This window comes from Amphibalanus amphitrite, unplaced genomic scaffold (genome assembly GCF_019059575.1).
Source record: "Amphibalanus amphitrite isolate SeventyFive unplaced genomic scaffold, NRLGWU_Aamphi_draft 000176F_arrow, whole genome shotgun sequence".
Classification (NCBI taxonomy): domain Eukaryota; kingdom Metazoa; phylum Arthropoda; class Thecostraca; order Balanomorpha; family Balanidae; genus Amphibalanus; species Amphibalanus amphitrite.
Window position 1 is genome coordinate 8401 of NW_024881671.1, and position 15278 is coordinate 23678.

General features: G+C 51.6%; 1 protein-coding gene across 1 annotated transcript; it reads right to left on the reverse strand.

Annotated features, from left to right (window-relative positions):
* Window positions 1-405: 405 nt before the first annotated feature.
* LOC122383897 lies at window positions 406-14688 on the reverse strand. Its single transcript, XM_043370754.1, has 24 exons — window positions 14664-14688; window positions 13991-14183; window positions 13688-13828; window positions 13131-13251; window positions 12776-12938; window positions 10956-11152; window positions 10112-10292; window positions 9735-9878; window positions 9235-9367; window positions 8821-8975; window positions 8550-8687; window positions 7845-7955; window positions 7250-7608; window positions 6675-6812; window positions 6226-6458; window positions 5737-5917; window positions 5248-5392; window positions 4871-4975; window positions 4487-4703; window positions 4027-4165; window positions 3655-3784; window positions 2851-2976; window positions 2424-2545; window positions 406-2192 (listed from the first exon to the last, which is right to left on the reverse strand). The coding sequence occupies exons 1-24, from the start codon at window positions 14686-14688 to the stop codon at window positions 1047-1049; spliced, it is 4743 nt and encodes a 1580-aa protein (XP_043226689.1). The 3' UTR covers window positions 406-1046.
* Window positions 14689-15278: the final 590 nt, after the last annotated feature.

Below are 15278 nucleotides of genomic sequence, written 5' to 3' on the forward strand. Positions count from 1 at the left end.
CCTAAATCGCTGGAAAGGGCAGCAGCGATCCCTCTTCGGCCCTGTTGTCGCGAAGTCATCATCCACCACTCACGCGTAGCTCAACAAAATGAGTGAAGCTAAAAACTACTACCAGTATTGGTTTTCGCTATGGATTCAGGGAATCCACGAATGCATTATTGCTAATGTTCTCCTCGCATTTCATGATTACCCTGTCGATTCCCAGCACCAGCTCTTTCCGGTAGGTATGTACGTACAGCAACCACAATAGAATGTCAATTGCCAAGTGAATAAGGTCGAAAGACCAAGCCGAAACAAAAGGCTGAATCCTTTGCCGGTCGCTGATTTCGATAACCCAGAATCTCTTGTTGTTTTTGTGAAGCATGGATCTGCGATAACTACTACGGATAAATAAACTTGAATAAAAAGGATCGGTAGCACGTCGCAATATATATTGCTGCCACACGTCACATGGACGCGCTTAATTACAATAATCTCCGGACTCATTATCATGCGGCTTCAGCAAGATATGCATGGGCCGAATATTGGATCAACTTAATTAGAGAGAGTCGATGCATTACTGTCTCACTGAACAGTGAACACTGCAACAGCACCTAAAACTAAGATGTTTTTCCAGAATAAATTAAGCATCGAGCCAGCACACCTAGGCGCAAGCAGACGCCAACTCGAATGATTTCGTACATTACTCGCGATGCGCACGCACATCTTTGCCTGCGCGAAATTATATAACAGTCATTTACTATAACACAGTATGTACAAGATTTTCGCATAAGCACAAAACACTTGTAAAAAATACAATAGCACATTGAACTCAAGCGACTATTACATTGCGCCTAACTCACGCATGAAATTACCATCTGCAAGGCAAAGGGAATGAACAGCCACATCTACTAAGCGCACATCACCAACAAACTCCTCTGAAGCTAACCTGATTACAAACATGGACCGGTATAAGCGGCCACACTGCGGGAAGCTGGAGCGGACCACCCAGGGCTCTGCTGAGCTCCGATGTCGGTCCGCCGGGGCAGACGTGTGCGGCCGGTCCGCTACAGTCGACTGTCGGGCGGCTCCGGGCGCGGTACCGACAGTCGAGACCGGCTGACCAGGGTGTCGGTCCCGGCGGCTCGCGAAGACCACCGGCCCCCTCTCCCGCCGTCCGAGAACTCCGAATTGGTCTGGTCTGAAACGAGCTCGGCCTGGCTCGTCTCCAGAGAGGATTCCTCTACCAGATCCGGCGGTGGCGGCAGGGGTTCGCAGTCGCCGCCGCCGCGATCGGCCTTCCTTGTGAGATGACCGCTGGTGAGGCCCGTCTCCGTGCGGCCATGCCGCTGCCCGCTGCCGTAGTTGAGCGGGTCCCAGTGGCTGCGCCGCAGCGGCAGCTCCCGCTCGTCATACGCGTCCGGTCGACAGAAGGTGACGTCACTACGAGCCGGCCGTGTGACGTCACCGTGCGATCTGTAGCGGTGTCGCGGCGATAGCGGCGCGCTGGCCGGTGGCAGACCCACGCTGACCGAGCGCCGTAGCCGCTCGCCACCGGCCTGGTTCAGCATCACGTTAAATGTCTGCGGAGGATCGGGAGCCAGATCTGAGGTGGATCCGGCGGCGCGCACGAACTGCCACGACGTGTCATCTCCCTCTTTGCTGCGGGACTCGTCGGATGGCCGCGGCGGCAGTCGCTCGGAGCGGCGCTGCCGCTCGCCCCGTCCCGGAGTCTGCTCGGTCTCCGGCGGCGGCTCCGTCCGCGGCTCCTCCGACGGCGGCGCGGGCTCCGGCGGCTCCGGCGGCGGCGGCTGGGAGCTCCGCTCCGGCTGCGAGCCGCGGTGTCGCGGCCCCGTGGCGCGCCAAGCGTCCGGTCGGCCCGGCCAGCCGCCCTCGCTGGACGAGCTCAGCGAGTAGGTGACCGAGTTGACGGCGGCGCGACTGCTGGGCAGCGAACTCTTCTTGTGTGTTTGCGAGCTGGATCCCGGCGCCGAGCCGCGCCGCTGCTTCCGGCGCCCGGTCTTGATCAGCGTCAGCCAGGCCAGCCGCGCCTCCGGGTACTGGACGCAGCGCGACACAAAGATGATGAAGCCCTGCATCGAGTTCAGGATGGTGAAGATGTAGGAGAAGGCGATGCGCGCCCGGCCGAGCGCAAAGGCACCGAAGATCCAGGAGACACCAAGCAGAGCCATCACGGTGAATGCACCGCGCACCTGATGGCGCAGAATCCAGCGGTCAATTTGGGTACAGATAAAAGCTGATCTTCACCGGCGAGCCAAAAGTCAACGAACAAAAGTGCACGATAGGTCGGATACTTGTGTTTTTATAGTGCGCAAAGAAGCTTTCCTGGCTGATGTATACGCTATTTCGCCATTCTGACCGGAGAAATGAGACATTGGTGTATCTGTAAATAAAATCTTTCATTCGCATTACTTGTCACTTACCTGGTTGAATGAAATAGACTTTCGAACGGCGCCGAATTTCCCGAGCGTTCTTTGTTGAAACAGCACTCGTGAAACCATTACAAAGACGATGACGTTGATGATCAAAATCACGCATCCGGGGCCTGAAAAGAGTGTGTATCTTCATTGCATTTTTTTGGCAGATAGGTTTCCTTGAACTGATTTTGTTTGATGTTATAAATTACGAACATAGTAAACATTTTGAAGATTATGATGTTGAAAAATGACCTTATGCTCATGACACAATGAAATGATAGTGAAGTAAGTCCAAAAAGTATTATAATTTATATTTTATTTAAAGTAAATATTTTGCTGAATCTTTGTACTGTGTAGTATCACCCACGACACAAACGATATCCGTTCCTTACATAAACGGGCCGTTCATATAAGTCGACCTCGTCACACTGACCGAAGAAGCTGATGTAGAAAATGTAGGGCTGCTTGGCGCTGATGACGCAGTAGTGGTCGTCCACGGCCTCGTAGTACATCCGCCGGTCGGAGATGAGGGCAGACAGGACGACGGCCGCCGGGAGACCTGTGCAGGAGCAGACAGGTATGTCAGTCTTCTCCAACCAGCAAACCCTGATTAGGTTACCCTGAGTCTGAGAACTGACACGGTGATACCACGACATGGAGCCGTCAGTGGCACAGTGACACAGGGTCAAAGAACTAACATTTATCGAACGAGATAAGTGAAAATCGCCCCGTATGGTAAATGTCAGAAAGCATAACCCTGAGCTCGGCGGTACAGTATAGCTGCAGGGGCCGACTGCCAGCGTCATCTATGGGTGTAAATATAAACAGATCAGTAAGACGATAAGCTCAAGTTTTTTAAGGGTACATAGAGCGCAAATAAACTATACTCAATGCACCAATGACATAATGGCCCAGTGGACGGCCAAGAGTCAACATGACACAAACCGTCAATGCAAACCCCAGAATGAGAAACTGCCAGCATCGCTCGATACTTCGCTAATGGATTGCGACTTGCGAGTCTGTGTGGCATTCCTTTCTACGTAATCGAGTGCTATTTCTAACACATAAACAGCAAAACGAACGAGTTTCGCCAAAGACGACCTTGCTACGTAGTACGTAACGCACGCCCTGTGCATTTATGAACACGTTCAACACAACTTCGTCGACATTATAACCATTTTTGTCGTTCAAGCGACGTACCGAAATTAATGGGTATTGATTTGTAAGGCATACGTACCCCAGGCAAACAGCAGTCTCTTCAGCATGAAACTGGACTCGGACGTTGCAAACACGGTGATGATGAGCTGGTACATGTTGATGGCCTCCACTAGCATCCAGCAGAGGGATGTCAGCACCAAGTAGTGGACCTGTGTAGCAATAAAACAGCCGGATTATGTCCCATTTTGGCGCTTAACCGATTCCGACAACCTATTCCATTTCGGGCTCAGGTCACCAATACACGTTTCCGTTCGAAGCAGAAGATCCTCAACATGGTCAATAATAAAATAATAAGCTGCGTAGCAGCATAAATCGACTGTGTACGTTCTTGAACTAACGGAGAGAGCCGTGTGAGATCGCATTTTGTGCTCCAACTGAACGTTGTACCCACCAGGACGGCGGTGGTGATGCAAAACTGCGTGGACGGCAGGAACACGCGCAGGTTGGACACCAGAAACATGACGTTCATCAGCAGCAGCGAGGCGCAGAGGTTCAGCAGGATCTTACCCTGCCGCTCCCGGCTCAAACATCTGTAGGCAGATACACGTACGTATACAAACAGTGATAAAATTTGAAGGAATGAATAAATAACAATTATTATAAATGCTTAGAATTAATGTATATTCTGGACTAATGATAATGGAAGCATCGCTAGTGATCTGTTATTTGCAAATCTTACCATAAACAAGTCATCAGTCAGTCGTAACTGATAATCGTAAAAAGTTTCCCGTATATGTTTTTGCTATATTGTTATTTTGCTAGCTTCATTTATGTTCGAGATAAATGCAATTTACAGGGAAAGCGAACAGCTAATCCTAATCGCCCGTAGTCGGAATGGGTGAACGTCTTACCTAAACAGACTATATGTGAGAATGGTGAGCGCCAAGCCCAGCAGGCTGAGGCCGGCTCCGATGTAGCTGAGAATGCTGAGGATGCGTTCGTGCAGACCGCCGATAGACTCGGCCACCGGGTCAAAGAGCACTGAGAATGAGCTGAGATGGCTGGTAGAGCAGACCGCCTGGTCCCCCATCAGCTCCGTGGTGACACCCTCTTCCGACCAGGACATTTCTGCAGGAGATATAGGGGGTAAGAAAGGTTCTCGGTGACACCCTCCTCCGACCAGGACATTTCTGCGGTAGAGATATAAAGTTATGTAAACTTCATATAGATATATCGTTTTCCATTTCATGTTCATTGCTCATTTTCGGGGTACGTTCTTCGCGACAACAGCATACCGTTTTCCTTCCAGTAGACGCAGCGGGGTTGGAAGCCGGCCACACTGACAGCCCCCAGTCCAAACTTGACCGGCTCCATTAGACGACTTGTATCGTACCCGGGAACTGCAGCAGGTGATATCATCGGTTATTCATCATTGCAGCTGGGCAGCTAAAGAGTTGAGAGTATAAATATTGACAACGAGCACAAAGAAGCAAGATCGGTAACCTACGGTGCATTTAATAATAAGTGCATCGATGCACAATGCACATAGCTAGATGGGGCGTTACAACCAAGCAGTTTTGTAAAACTAAGGACGTCATTGTCTCCTACTGACTGATGATGCCGTGGGGTCAGGATTCCGAATCTATGTGTCCGTCATTTTCCCTATACTGACTGGTCACTGTGATGACGCCGGGGTCGGGTCCGGTGCGCTCCTGGTGCGCCGGGAACAGACGCGAGGTCCGGTACGAGATGACCACCAGACGCAGGCGGCGCTGCTGCCGGCCGGCCGAGCGGAGCACGGACGCCGGCACACGCACCTGGGAACGTACAGCAAATCAGTCAGCCCATCAGCACGGGTCGGACGAAAAACCGACACTTTTCCCAACAGTTAGTACCCCTTCGCCTACTCGTCAGTTTGGTGATCTCTTATCACTAATTCAACAAACAATGATCAGCTTAACAGTCGGCACACTAAACATTCCCTAAAATCGCTCCATAGCCTCCCACTCGACAGTCATCCCGGCATACCCAACAGCTGGATCACCTGTTAAAGAACCTTATTCACACAGTCGAGCGCTTTCTCTATAAGTGCATCACTTTTACGCTAAACCCGGCTCCTGCGTCGTCAATTATCCCAAACACCCGCTGAATAGGTACGCACCCTGGCGCCGGCTGGATCCCGTCGATCAGTGGTCACCGGCCCGGGGTACCGGCCGGCCGTACTGGTACCGGTACCGTTGGATGCAGCGGGCGTCAGGGACGGGTACAGGTCCACATCTCGGTCGGAGGTGGTCAGTGCCGACCCCAGGTACTCCAGGGTCGAGAAGGCCACGTTCGGGGTGCTGGGGAGGGTGGACAGTAGACACCACGCAGCGTCATTAAAAAGGAAACAACGAGAACTGAGGAGGAAAAATATGCTGACGCGTTATTCCATTTTTTGGTTTCACGAATGGCTTCGTTTGATGACGGAACATGTGACTACTTTAGGGACATACCCATAAAAAAATCAATGAAGGGCATAGATGCGACTACAAATAGTTCAGTAGCGACTTTCCGCGTTCCAAAACGATAAACGATAAAAACAGAAAAAGAACCACCGTCGCGCCACTTGAGACATACAGACATACGTAATAAGGATAGATCATCGTACCTCAGATCCAGTCGTTGTGGCTTATAGACTTGGCCACCAGCACCAACTCCAGCAGCACCTCCATGCTCTTCATCATCGTCATCATCATCGTCGTCCAGCTCTATGTTGACGGCCATCAGCTCGAGTGCGCGCGCCAGCCGCCCGGCGGCAGCGGCCGCGTGCCGATCGGAGACCGCCTCAGCTGAGCTGCTCTCCATCAGCTGACTGACGCTCTGCAGCACCGAGCGCGCCACCTGGACGCGCACACGTGAATCGGGCTTTAGTAAATGTCCAATAGGCAATTCATCGCGGACTGAATAGATGCCGACGACCAGAAATCAGCAGCAAAGACAATAATGATAAACTGAAGGCGTAAAGCTCCGAGGCAAAAGACGCGAATGTCAAGGACTATCCACTGCATTTCTGGCCGCTGCAACCGCGTCCCTCTCACCTCACCACCATTATCTCACCTGAGTGTCTCGGGTCGCCTGGGGCATGATATCAGTGAGCTCCTGAGCGGCCGAGCTAAACTCAACAGCGTCCAGCTCGGTGGGTAGTGTGGTGCCGGACCGCAGAAGACGATGTGACATGCTCTGAGCCAGTGCGGTCTGCAAACAGGGCAATAGAGAAAGAGCTGACGAAGGGCTCCGAAGTGTAAGGAAGCAGCAGTTTCTGTTTATGTTTCGACAAAACGGCATATATGATTTGTCTGTTGCCGTTTGCGTTGTTCGCAGTAAAGTTACGTGTTTTATCGACATAAGTCGTTATCCTGCACATTCCCATTCCTGAATAATCAAAAGTTGTATCATCACAAATCCTCAATCTTTACAAAGTCTTTAATCTTGATATCTAAACATAAATTCCTTCAAGCGCTTTCTCAGTCACACAGCTTATAACTTCGTCAACAGATGGCGCTAGCTGTCAGCGCCTGAAGGTAGGCTGTACCGCATGGCTTATAGCCGTTATAACACGAACTGCCTGCTGCATATCGTGCATCCAGAGCACTCCCACGCTCCACCAGGAGCTGAATCAATCTCGTACGCACCTGCCGCTGGTCCCGGCACAGGTGGGTGTCGGCCTCCTCCCACAGCGGCCGCTGGCCGTGGCCGCTGGGCCGCAAACAGCGGCGGGTGGCCACCGCAGGCCGGTCTCCGTCCTCGGGGTCGGGCTGCCCATCGTCCTCCCTGTCCTCAAGGTCGATCTTTCCATCATCCTCCCTTTCATAGGGACTGAGTTGTCCATCATCGTCTCCATCCTCAGCGCTGTCCTGTTTTCCATCTTCTTCTTCTGCGGGGCTGACACGCCCTCCGGCGGGGCAGGGCAGCAACGTTTTTCGCCCGGATGGTGTTTCAGGCCACTCGAGCAGGCCCACAGAGCTGTCCACGGTCTCCGATGGACAGAACACTAAACGGTACAGCAGAGAATTGCGTCAGTCTAATATGGCTGAGGATTAGGTGTTGGATAATCAGATAGGTGCAACAATCGAGCAATGTTTATTTATCAATTATCATCATTAGAAATAATTATAAAGCGACGGTTAATTACAAGACACTCGGATATTCACAGATAATCTGTCCCGAACCTTTGGAAAGGTATCTGAAGTTTCGCAACAATTCTCAGAGTATAAGCTTGGTCAGTACCTGCGGTCTGACAGAGGTGGCCGGCGTAGCCGTCCGGACAGGTGCACACGAACTCTGCCACGCCGTCCGAACACACCCCGCCGTGCTTACACGGCTGGCTGGCGCAGTCGTCTGAGGGCATTAAAAACGGCAGCTAGATATGACACCAATGGCAATATTTAACGAGGACAGGGACCTCATCGCTAGTTAGTTGGAAAAAGAAGCATTACAGGCTCTGGACAATGTCCTTTTTAAAAAGAAAATCGTATAAAGATAAGCGCACACGCTGACCAGCTGAAATATCATCTATTCAGCCATCAAGCAATACAACTCTTTTGTTTGTTTTTTGTTTTTGTTTTGTTGGGTTAGGCCCTTTCGGTCTGACAAGACCATTGCAGAGCCGGAAGGATGATAGGAATTAGGGGGAGACATTGGTCTGGGCAGGCACCCTAGTGAGTCGCCGGGGCTGAGCCCGTCCAGAGGACAGGCCACCCAGCCCCAAGGCACTCACTGCACCCGGCTACGGGGTGCGCTCCCTCGGGAGCAGCGGTGCCGCTCCAAGGGAGATGAGATAAAGTTGCCTGTCCAGCCCGGAGGGGGGTTGCGGCGTGGAGGAGAAGGATTTCAGTATCCTGAGGATAGAAGCACGGAACGGTCATGAATACAACTCATCAACTGCTGTTACATGAGGTTTGATACGCTGATCATCGCCGTCCCGATACCCACCTATATTGATGCCGCAGTCGTCGCCCGTAAAGCCCTCAGTGCAGTGGCAGGTGAAGCCGGTGGCTCCACCTACGCAGGTGGCGCCACTTTTGCACGGCGAAGACGCACAGTGGTCTATCTTCAGTTCACAGTGGTCGCCTGGCGGATGGTGAGTAGATGAAACAACCGCCTAAGTAGTGAGGATCGAAAATACGCCACAAACTCAATTAACGTCTACGATATACCGGTACCACGTTTTGCTAATAAACGAGCCATTGAAACGTTTGCTCACCGGTGTACCCCGGATCGCAGTCGCAGTAGAACGTGTCGTCCTCCTCGTGACACGTGCCGTTGTTACACGTGCTCTCCTGACACGGGTTTCGCCTGTCGCACGTGTCACCCGTGTACAGAGGTGGGCAGATGCACGAGTACTTGTTTGAGGCGTCACTGAAATAACAAAGTTGAAACGTGGGATAAAGAGAAAAAGACGGTCTCAGCCTCCGTCACTATATCACATCGGCATAGTGTAAAGTTCAAACGTCAAGGATCCAAGGACATTAATTCCTTATAACCAGCTTTTATCTTGCTCGGTGCCCGTAACTGAGATTGAAAATATTCATGCATGGCATGTCTCCTTCACGTAATGAGTTTAAATCTCAGGCTCTGCTTCGATAGGCCGGGGAGCGACAGTAAAGTGTATCCTTACCTGTAACACGTGCCTCCGTTCTGACAGGGCGGTGGGTGGCTCAGACACGGGTTGAAGTCAGCGCACGTTTCTCCGTGGAAGCCGGCCATACAGCTGCACTCGAAGTGATCCGAGCTGATGTTGTGGCACACACCTGACGACAAGAATTGATACAACGACGAATTAGCGAACCACAAAACTCAAAAGGAGCAATAGTAGGTAATAGAGCACTGCTGACTTATTAGTTGGCACTTCGTTGTACATGTGGAAATAAAATTAGTCCCAGAAACGACTTCATGAGCCAGACGACCAAATGTCGACAAAATAGACCATCATAAGCTAAACAGGTTGTTCCAGAGCGGTTTATTCTAGTATATCGTAACGATTAATGGTCAACGATGAACGAACTATGTTTGGTTGGCAATCAATAAGTGTACCATAGTCATGAATCGCATTGTCCTTAGATCTCAGGTTTCTCACAAACCACTCCATAAAATCGACAAGTAAGAACCAAAACCCACCGAGGTTCTGGCAGGGTCGACTGAAGCAGGGGTCTCGCAGCTCACAGCGCTGGCCGAAGGTGCCCTCGGGGCAGTAGCAGTTGTAGCCGGGGGCGGCGCCGGAGCGACGGCAGGTGCCCGGACCGCACACACTGCCCGAACAGGCTGCAGAGGACACAGAACAGCTGGCACGTCATAAACTGTGCAGATTTAAAGGCACCGGTACATGTAGGAATAATCACCCGTGAAATATCGTTAAGGAAATACTAAAAAAAATGAAGTGTAATTATGAATGCGTGTAATAAATTGTAATACTAATCCTTTGGGGACCTAATAAGGTGGTTAAGCCAGCCCACTCCCATCAAAAACCCCATGTTTCTCCGAGCCCGGGTACTCACGGCTGCGGCGTGTCCCAAACGTAATGCTCTCACTGGCCATGCCCGTCTCGTGCTCCCGGTACCCGTGTACCACCAGGTGGTACGTAGTCCACGGCTGCAGACCGTCCAGGAGCGTACACTGCTCTCCAGCCGCCATCGTCACGGCGTCATCGTCGTCATCATCGTCGTCATCACGATAACCCTGCGATCAGGGTGGAGACGGCAAACGTGACGTCACCGTATCACTAACGTGTGACTTCATACTCATTGCTTATTGGTTTCGACATTCTGTCATCGATAGACTTGCATCAGTCATGCACTTCAGCTATCGGAGATTATCTAGGATAGGCACGGCATGCGTGCAATGATTACAAACATGGTTCACGACATAGAAAGTTTGCGCAAACAGTGTATCGTGTCGATTCGTGCAAAGACATTGCACGATACGATACATTCCACTGGAAAACATGAGCCACACAAAATGTTTACTGGACGATCACGACATTGTATTTGTGCAATATTGTAGGTTATCGCTGAAGGTTGTTGAACATTGAAGTGGGACGTTCAAGATAGGGAGTCGTGGACAGTCCTCGACATAAAGGCGTTTGTAGTGCACTACAAACGCCTTTACACACTGGAGACAACCACAAGCACATGTGCTTGTTAGTTGTCGAGTGTGCAGATACGCATTATACAAACAGGTGCGTAGGAAATCGTAATTGATTTTGTTTTGCTCCCAACCGGATGCTAACGATGTCAGTTTGTAATTTTTACTGACCAGTTACTGTAATATCACAGATTTTTAATGATAAGCCGCCTAAGCTAGGCATGATACCCGTCTTACCGAACAGTCACTGCTGCTCACCCGCGGTCTGGGCTGCAGGCGGGGTCCCTCGAGCAGCTGCTCGCTGTGGCGCCGCACCAGTCGGGTGATGTTCCCGCCCGTACTCTCCTCGAAGGTGAGTTTCATCAGGTAGCCGCTGACGACACCGAGTCGCGGCCGGCGCCAGCATACCATCACACTGGTGTCCGACATCGGCACCGTGCGCAGCTTCTCCGGCTCTGCGGAGACGTGACACATAATGAGCACAGGAGAGGGAGAAAGTTATAGAGAAACGGCGGAGAGCGAACGACAGAAAACACATGAAACCGCCATAGGTGGGCACGATCCGTTCCTCCGTTCCTCCGTTCCGGAACGCCGTTACAATTTTTAGGAACGGAGGAACGGACTCGTTACATTTTAAAAAGGGTAACGGACCAAGTAACTTCCGTTACATTGGTTGTTCGTTCCTCCGTTACATTTTACAGTTTAGTCCGTTCCTTCGTTCCTCCGTTACTTTTCGTTGTCCGAGCGGGTTGATCTTTCAGCTAACCCTGCAGCAGCGGAATAGTGGATTATTGAGCAGCCCTGACTTGAAGGAGGAAGATGGCCTCAGTGTATTGGCCTTCCGAAATGAGCCGGCGTTGCAGTATGTGTTCACAAAGTTCAACACGGGCGTCCCTTCAAGCGCCTCAGTAGAGCGCATGTTCTCAATGAGAAAAGATGTGCTACGTGCAAAAAGGGCTACCCTCTCAGAAAGTGGCAGCGGAACATCTTCAATTAAGGGGGGGGGGGTCACTGCCGACTTTTGGTCCCATTCTTTCCATGCAACGCACATAGGGCTATTGTTAAAATGCAAAAATCAAAGGGGGGCACGGTGCCCCGGTGCCCTCCCCGTTCCGCCGCCTATGCTCTCAGATGCCAACCTGGAACGTTTAGTGTTCGTGAAGGGCAACCGGCATCTGGCCGGGGACAAGTGATGCGCATCAGTAGCACCAGACGTTCCAAGGTTTAGTGTCCAATCAGTGCCCCCTGTCTTGGTAGATTTGTTGGGCATTCCGCTTTCTCGGTAGATTTAGTTTATGTCAGAATGGTCTCAAAAAAGTGTGAAATACACCACATTTTAACGTTTTTTATTTTGCTGTAACGGAGTAACGGACTAGAGAACTTCCGTTACATTATATGCAGAGGAACGGAGGAACGAGTAACGGAAGTCACGTTTTGAAGGAACGGAGGAACGAGTAACGAAGTTACAATTTTGGGGAACGATGCCCACCTATGGAAACCGCTACAGAAGATTGCGGCAATGCCGAAAAGGCCTTTATTGATAGAAGAGTGTGAAGCCAGAGACAAAGCTCACACCGTTCCGTGCTTCTATCCTCAGGATACTGAAATCCCTATCAACCACGCCGCAACCCCCTTCCGGGCTGGACAGGCAACTTTATCTCATGCGGGCTGCTCCCTTGGAGCGGCACCGCTGCTCCCGAGGGAGCGCACCCCGTAGCCGGGTGCAGTGAGTGCCTTGGGGCTGGGTGGCCTGTCCTCTGGACGGGCTCAGCCCCGGCGACTCACTAGGGTGCCTGCCCAGACCAATGTCTCCCCCTATATCCTATCATCCTCCCGGCTCTGAAATGGTCTAATTGGACCGAAAGAGCCTAACCCAACAGAAAAAAAACAGACAAAGCTCGAGCTTTTGTTTCGATCGCGAAACGCTGAACGTACATATTTCTCACAAATTTTGAAGACACGAATTTATCAGTGAATAGAATTGCTAAAATCATCACAAGTCTCTGAAACCTACACCACCTGGCGGCTGGCAGCAGCCCCTCCGTCCTCCCAATCTACCTCGCGTCGTCCTCTCTGACCTGAGATGGTTCTGAAGGTGATCTGAACCCCGGCCACGTCCCTGTAGGCCGGCGAGCCGAGGTCCCGGGCCGAGACCGTGACGTTCAGAGCCGAAAGACCCGGCGGAGGGGGCCGGCGGAGTGTGATCTGGCCACTGCCGCTGTCCAGGGACAGGTACCGGCTCTGTGGAGCGCACAGGAGGAGGTGAGGTGTTGAACGTATGACACGACGGAAGAGGAACGACGGTCCAACGTCTCTGCAATGCGCGGTTTCCGGTTAAGAGGAGCTCCCACTTTCCAGTGCAGGCCGAGAAACTATGTGACGGAATGGACGACGGCTTGTCGTGATGGAATGGACGAGGGTCTGTCATCTTACCGTGTCATCAGAGGCAGTGATGCTGTAGACCAGCTGACGGTTGTAGGAGACAGTGTCGTTGTCGGTGGCTCGGATACGAACCAGGGGAGTGCCTGCGACGGCGTTCACCGGCACTTCCACACTGCGGAAATACATACATCGAGGCGCAGTTCAGGCACGTAAGCAGAGGAATTAATGATAGAACTGTCACACAGTCTAAGGGACAACAATAGACGGTTCACTATGAAACGGCATAAGAGGCATCTATCAAAACACAACCGATGCTAGTGCTAATCGATAGCATTCACTTTCCCAGCGTTAAGAAGTATGAATAAAGACGGTACATTTATTCCGCGTTTCCAGATCCAGCGAGGCCTTTTATGCAAACGCGATGGGTCTGCTATTTCCTGCACTCATCAACTAGTAGTAGAATCCATAAAAATAACTGCCTTGACACACTTATCGATGCTGTAATAGCCGGATAATTGGCCGAATAAGTCGTAGAGCAGCTGGTAGGAAATATTGCACCGACAGCCACCTTCCATAATCCAGCCCAAGCGGAGGGCATACCAATTTACCTGTAGATGGTCTGAGTAAACTTGGGAGGGTGAATGTTCTTCTCCGAGACGAGCACGCTAATCTGTTGAACTCTCGACTCCCCGCCGCCATACGCAATGACCGCCAGCTCGTAGGTGTCATTGACACGACGCTTCACGGGCCTGTGTGTCAAACGGTGTCAAATAGTGTCATGTGTCTATCATGAGAATGATGTGGCATACGGCTATCACTTCTTTGATATATTTCTATTGCGTTTTACTTGATCCTATGACATTATTGAATGGAATAATAGCACAAAAGCACGAGTGCTGGTTCCCACTGACCTCCTGGTGTAGAGTCGGCCGTTTTTGGTGTTGAGTCGGAACTGGGCAAAGTCGGCGCCCTGCGGCAGCGAGTAGGTGGGCCGCACGGACGGGTCGGAGAGGTCACGGGCGTAGACCTGGGTCACCAGCTGGCCGGCCGGCGCGCCGGCGAACACCCTCGGCACCGGCTCCAGCGGGTCGAAAAACAGCTCACCTGAGACCCGGCCGACAGACGGGAATACGTCAGACAGAGGATGGACATCCATTCGACGGACATGGACAGACATTCGCCAGTCAGCAACCTGTGTTTATCAATCGCCAATCGAATCGTTAACTCCTAAGTTACACGTCAGTCAGCAAACTAGATGTGTACTTGAGCAGTAAGCTGAACAGTGGGCAAAGCATAGACGTCAGAGTGAATACATCAGTCACAACTCACATGATTGTAGTTGTACACATCAGTCGGCCGAATGGATAATAATTACATCAGTCACATCAAAATGGCACATCAGAAGCTCGAGTACACAATTCAGCCACCATGGGTATAACAGTCTCCGCCCAAAATGTCAGTTAGGCGGGCTGGACTAAGTTGCGAGGGATATTGAGGCCTTGTACCTGCAACGATTTCACGGCACACAGTGGCTTATATATCCACAATCCACATAGTGCGTGCTAACTAGAGCAAATATCTCACAGCGCTGCTTTGCGAACTTTCTCATGTAGCCACCATACGCTACTGTCGTATCGTGAGAAACCTGCATCAGCAGCTTCCGTGAACGACAGAATGGTCCGAATGTTTTAGCGTGACTTGAGCAGCGAATGACCTAAAATAGCCGTGCTCGCGTCCGATGAACCCAGATGCGTGACGTGACCGGTGAGCAGAGAGTGCACAGCCACGTGCGGCACGCACTACACATTCATGCGTGCCACACGCACATTGCATGCATGTTTCACATGAATGACAGCGCAGCATCAGACGAGGCGCATACTTCTGGGAACTCGGCATGGCTCGAACAGGCACACCAAGTCGCAGTGAGATAGACTGCGTTGCAGTGCACCTACTTCCTTGCACGGACATTATACAACTCTACTGCACGTGGAACACGGCACTTTGGTTCCAGGCGACCAGTCTCTGCGCAGGAGGTAAACCGGCGCGGAACCCAATGCAGTTGGGCCACTCCCGGCGCATGTTTCTCCGTCCAGACTCTGTGCCCAATCCGGAATGTCGGAGCGTTCCTGGAGCTCGCACACACAGTTTACCTACCGGAGAATGCCAGCAGACGACATGGGCTCCATTGGAGCAAAGGCG

Excerpts from the sequence above, each read along its gene's own strand:
- LOC122383897 (XM_043370754.1), bottom strand. The coding sequence starts at position 14,688 with ATGAGAAAGTTCGCAAAGCAGCGCT. Across the intron at positions 8,688-8,820 it reads CTGCGATCCGGGGTACACCG|GCGACCACTGTGAACTGAAG; the intron begins GTGAGCAAACGT and ends ACCATCCGCCAG. Across the intron at positions 2,546-2,850 it reads TTTCTACATCAGCTTCTTCG|GCCCCGGATGCGTGATTTTG; the intron begins GTCAGTGTGACG and ends CACTCTTTTCAG.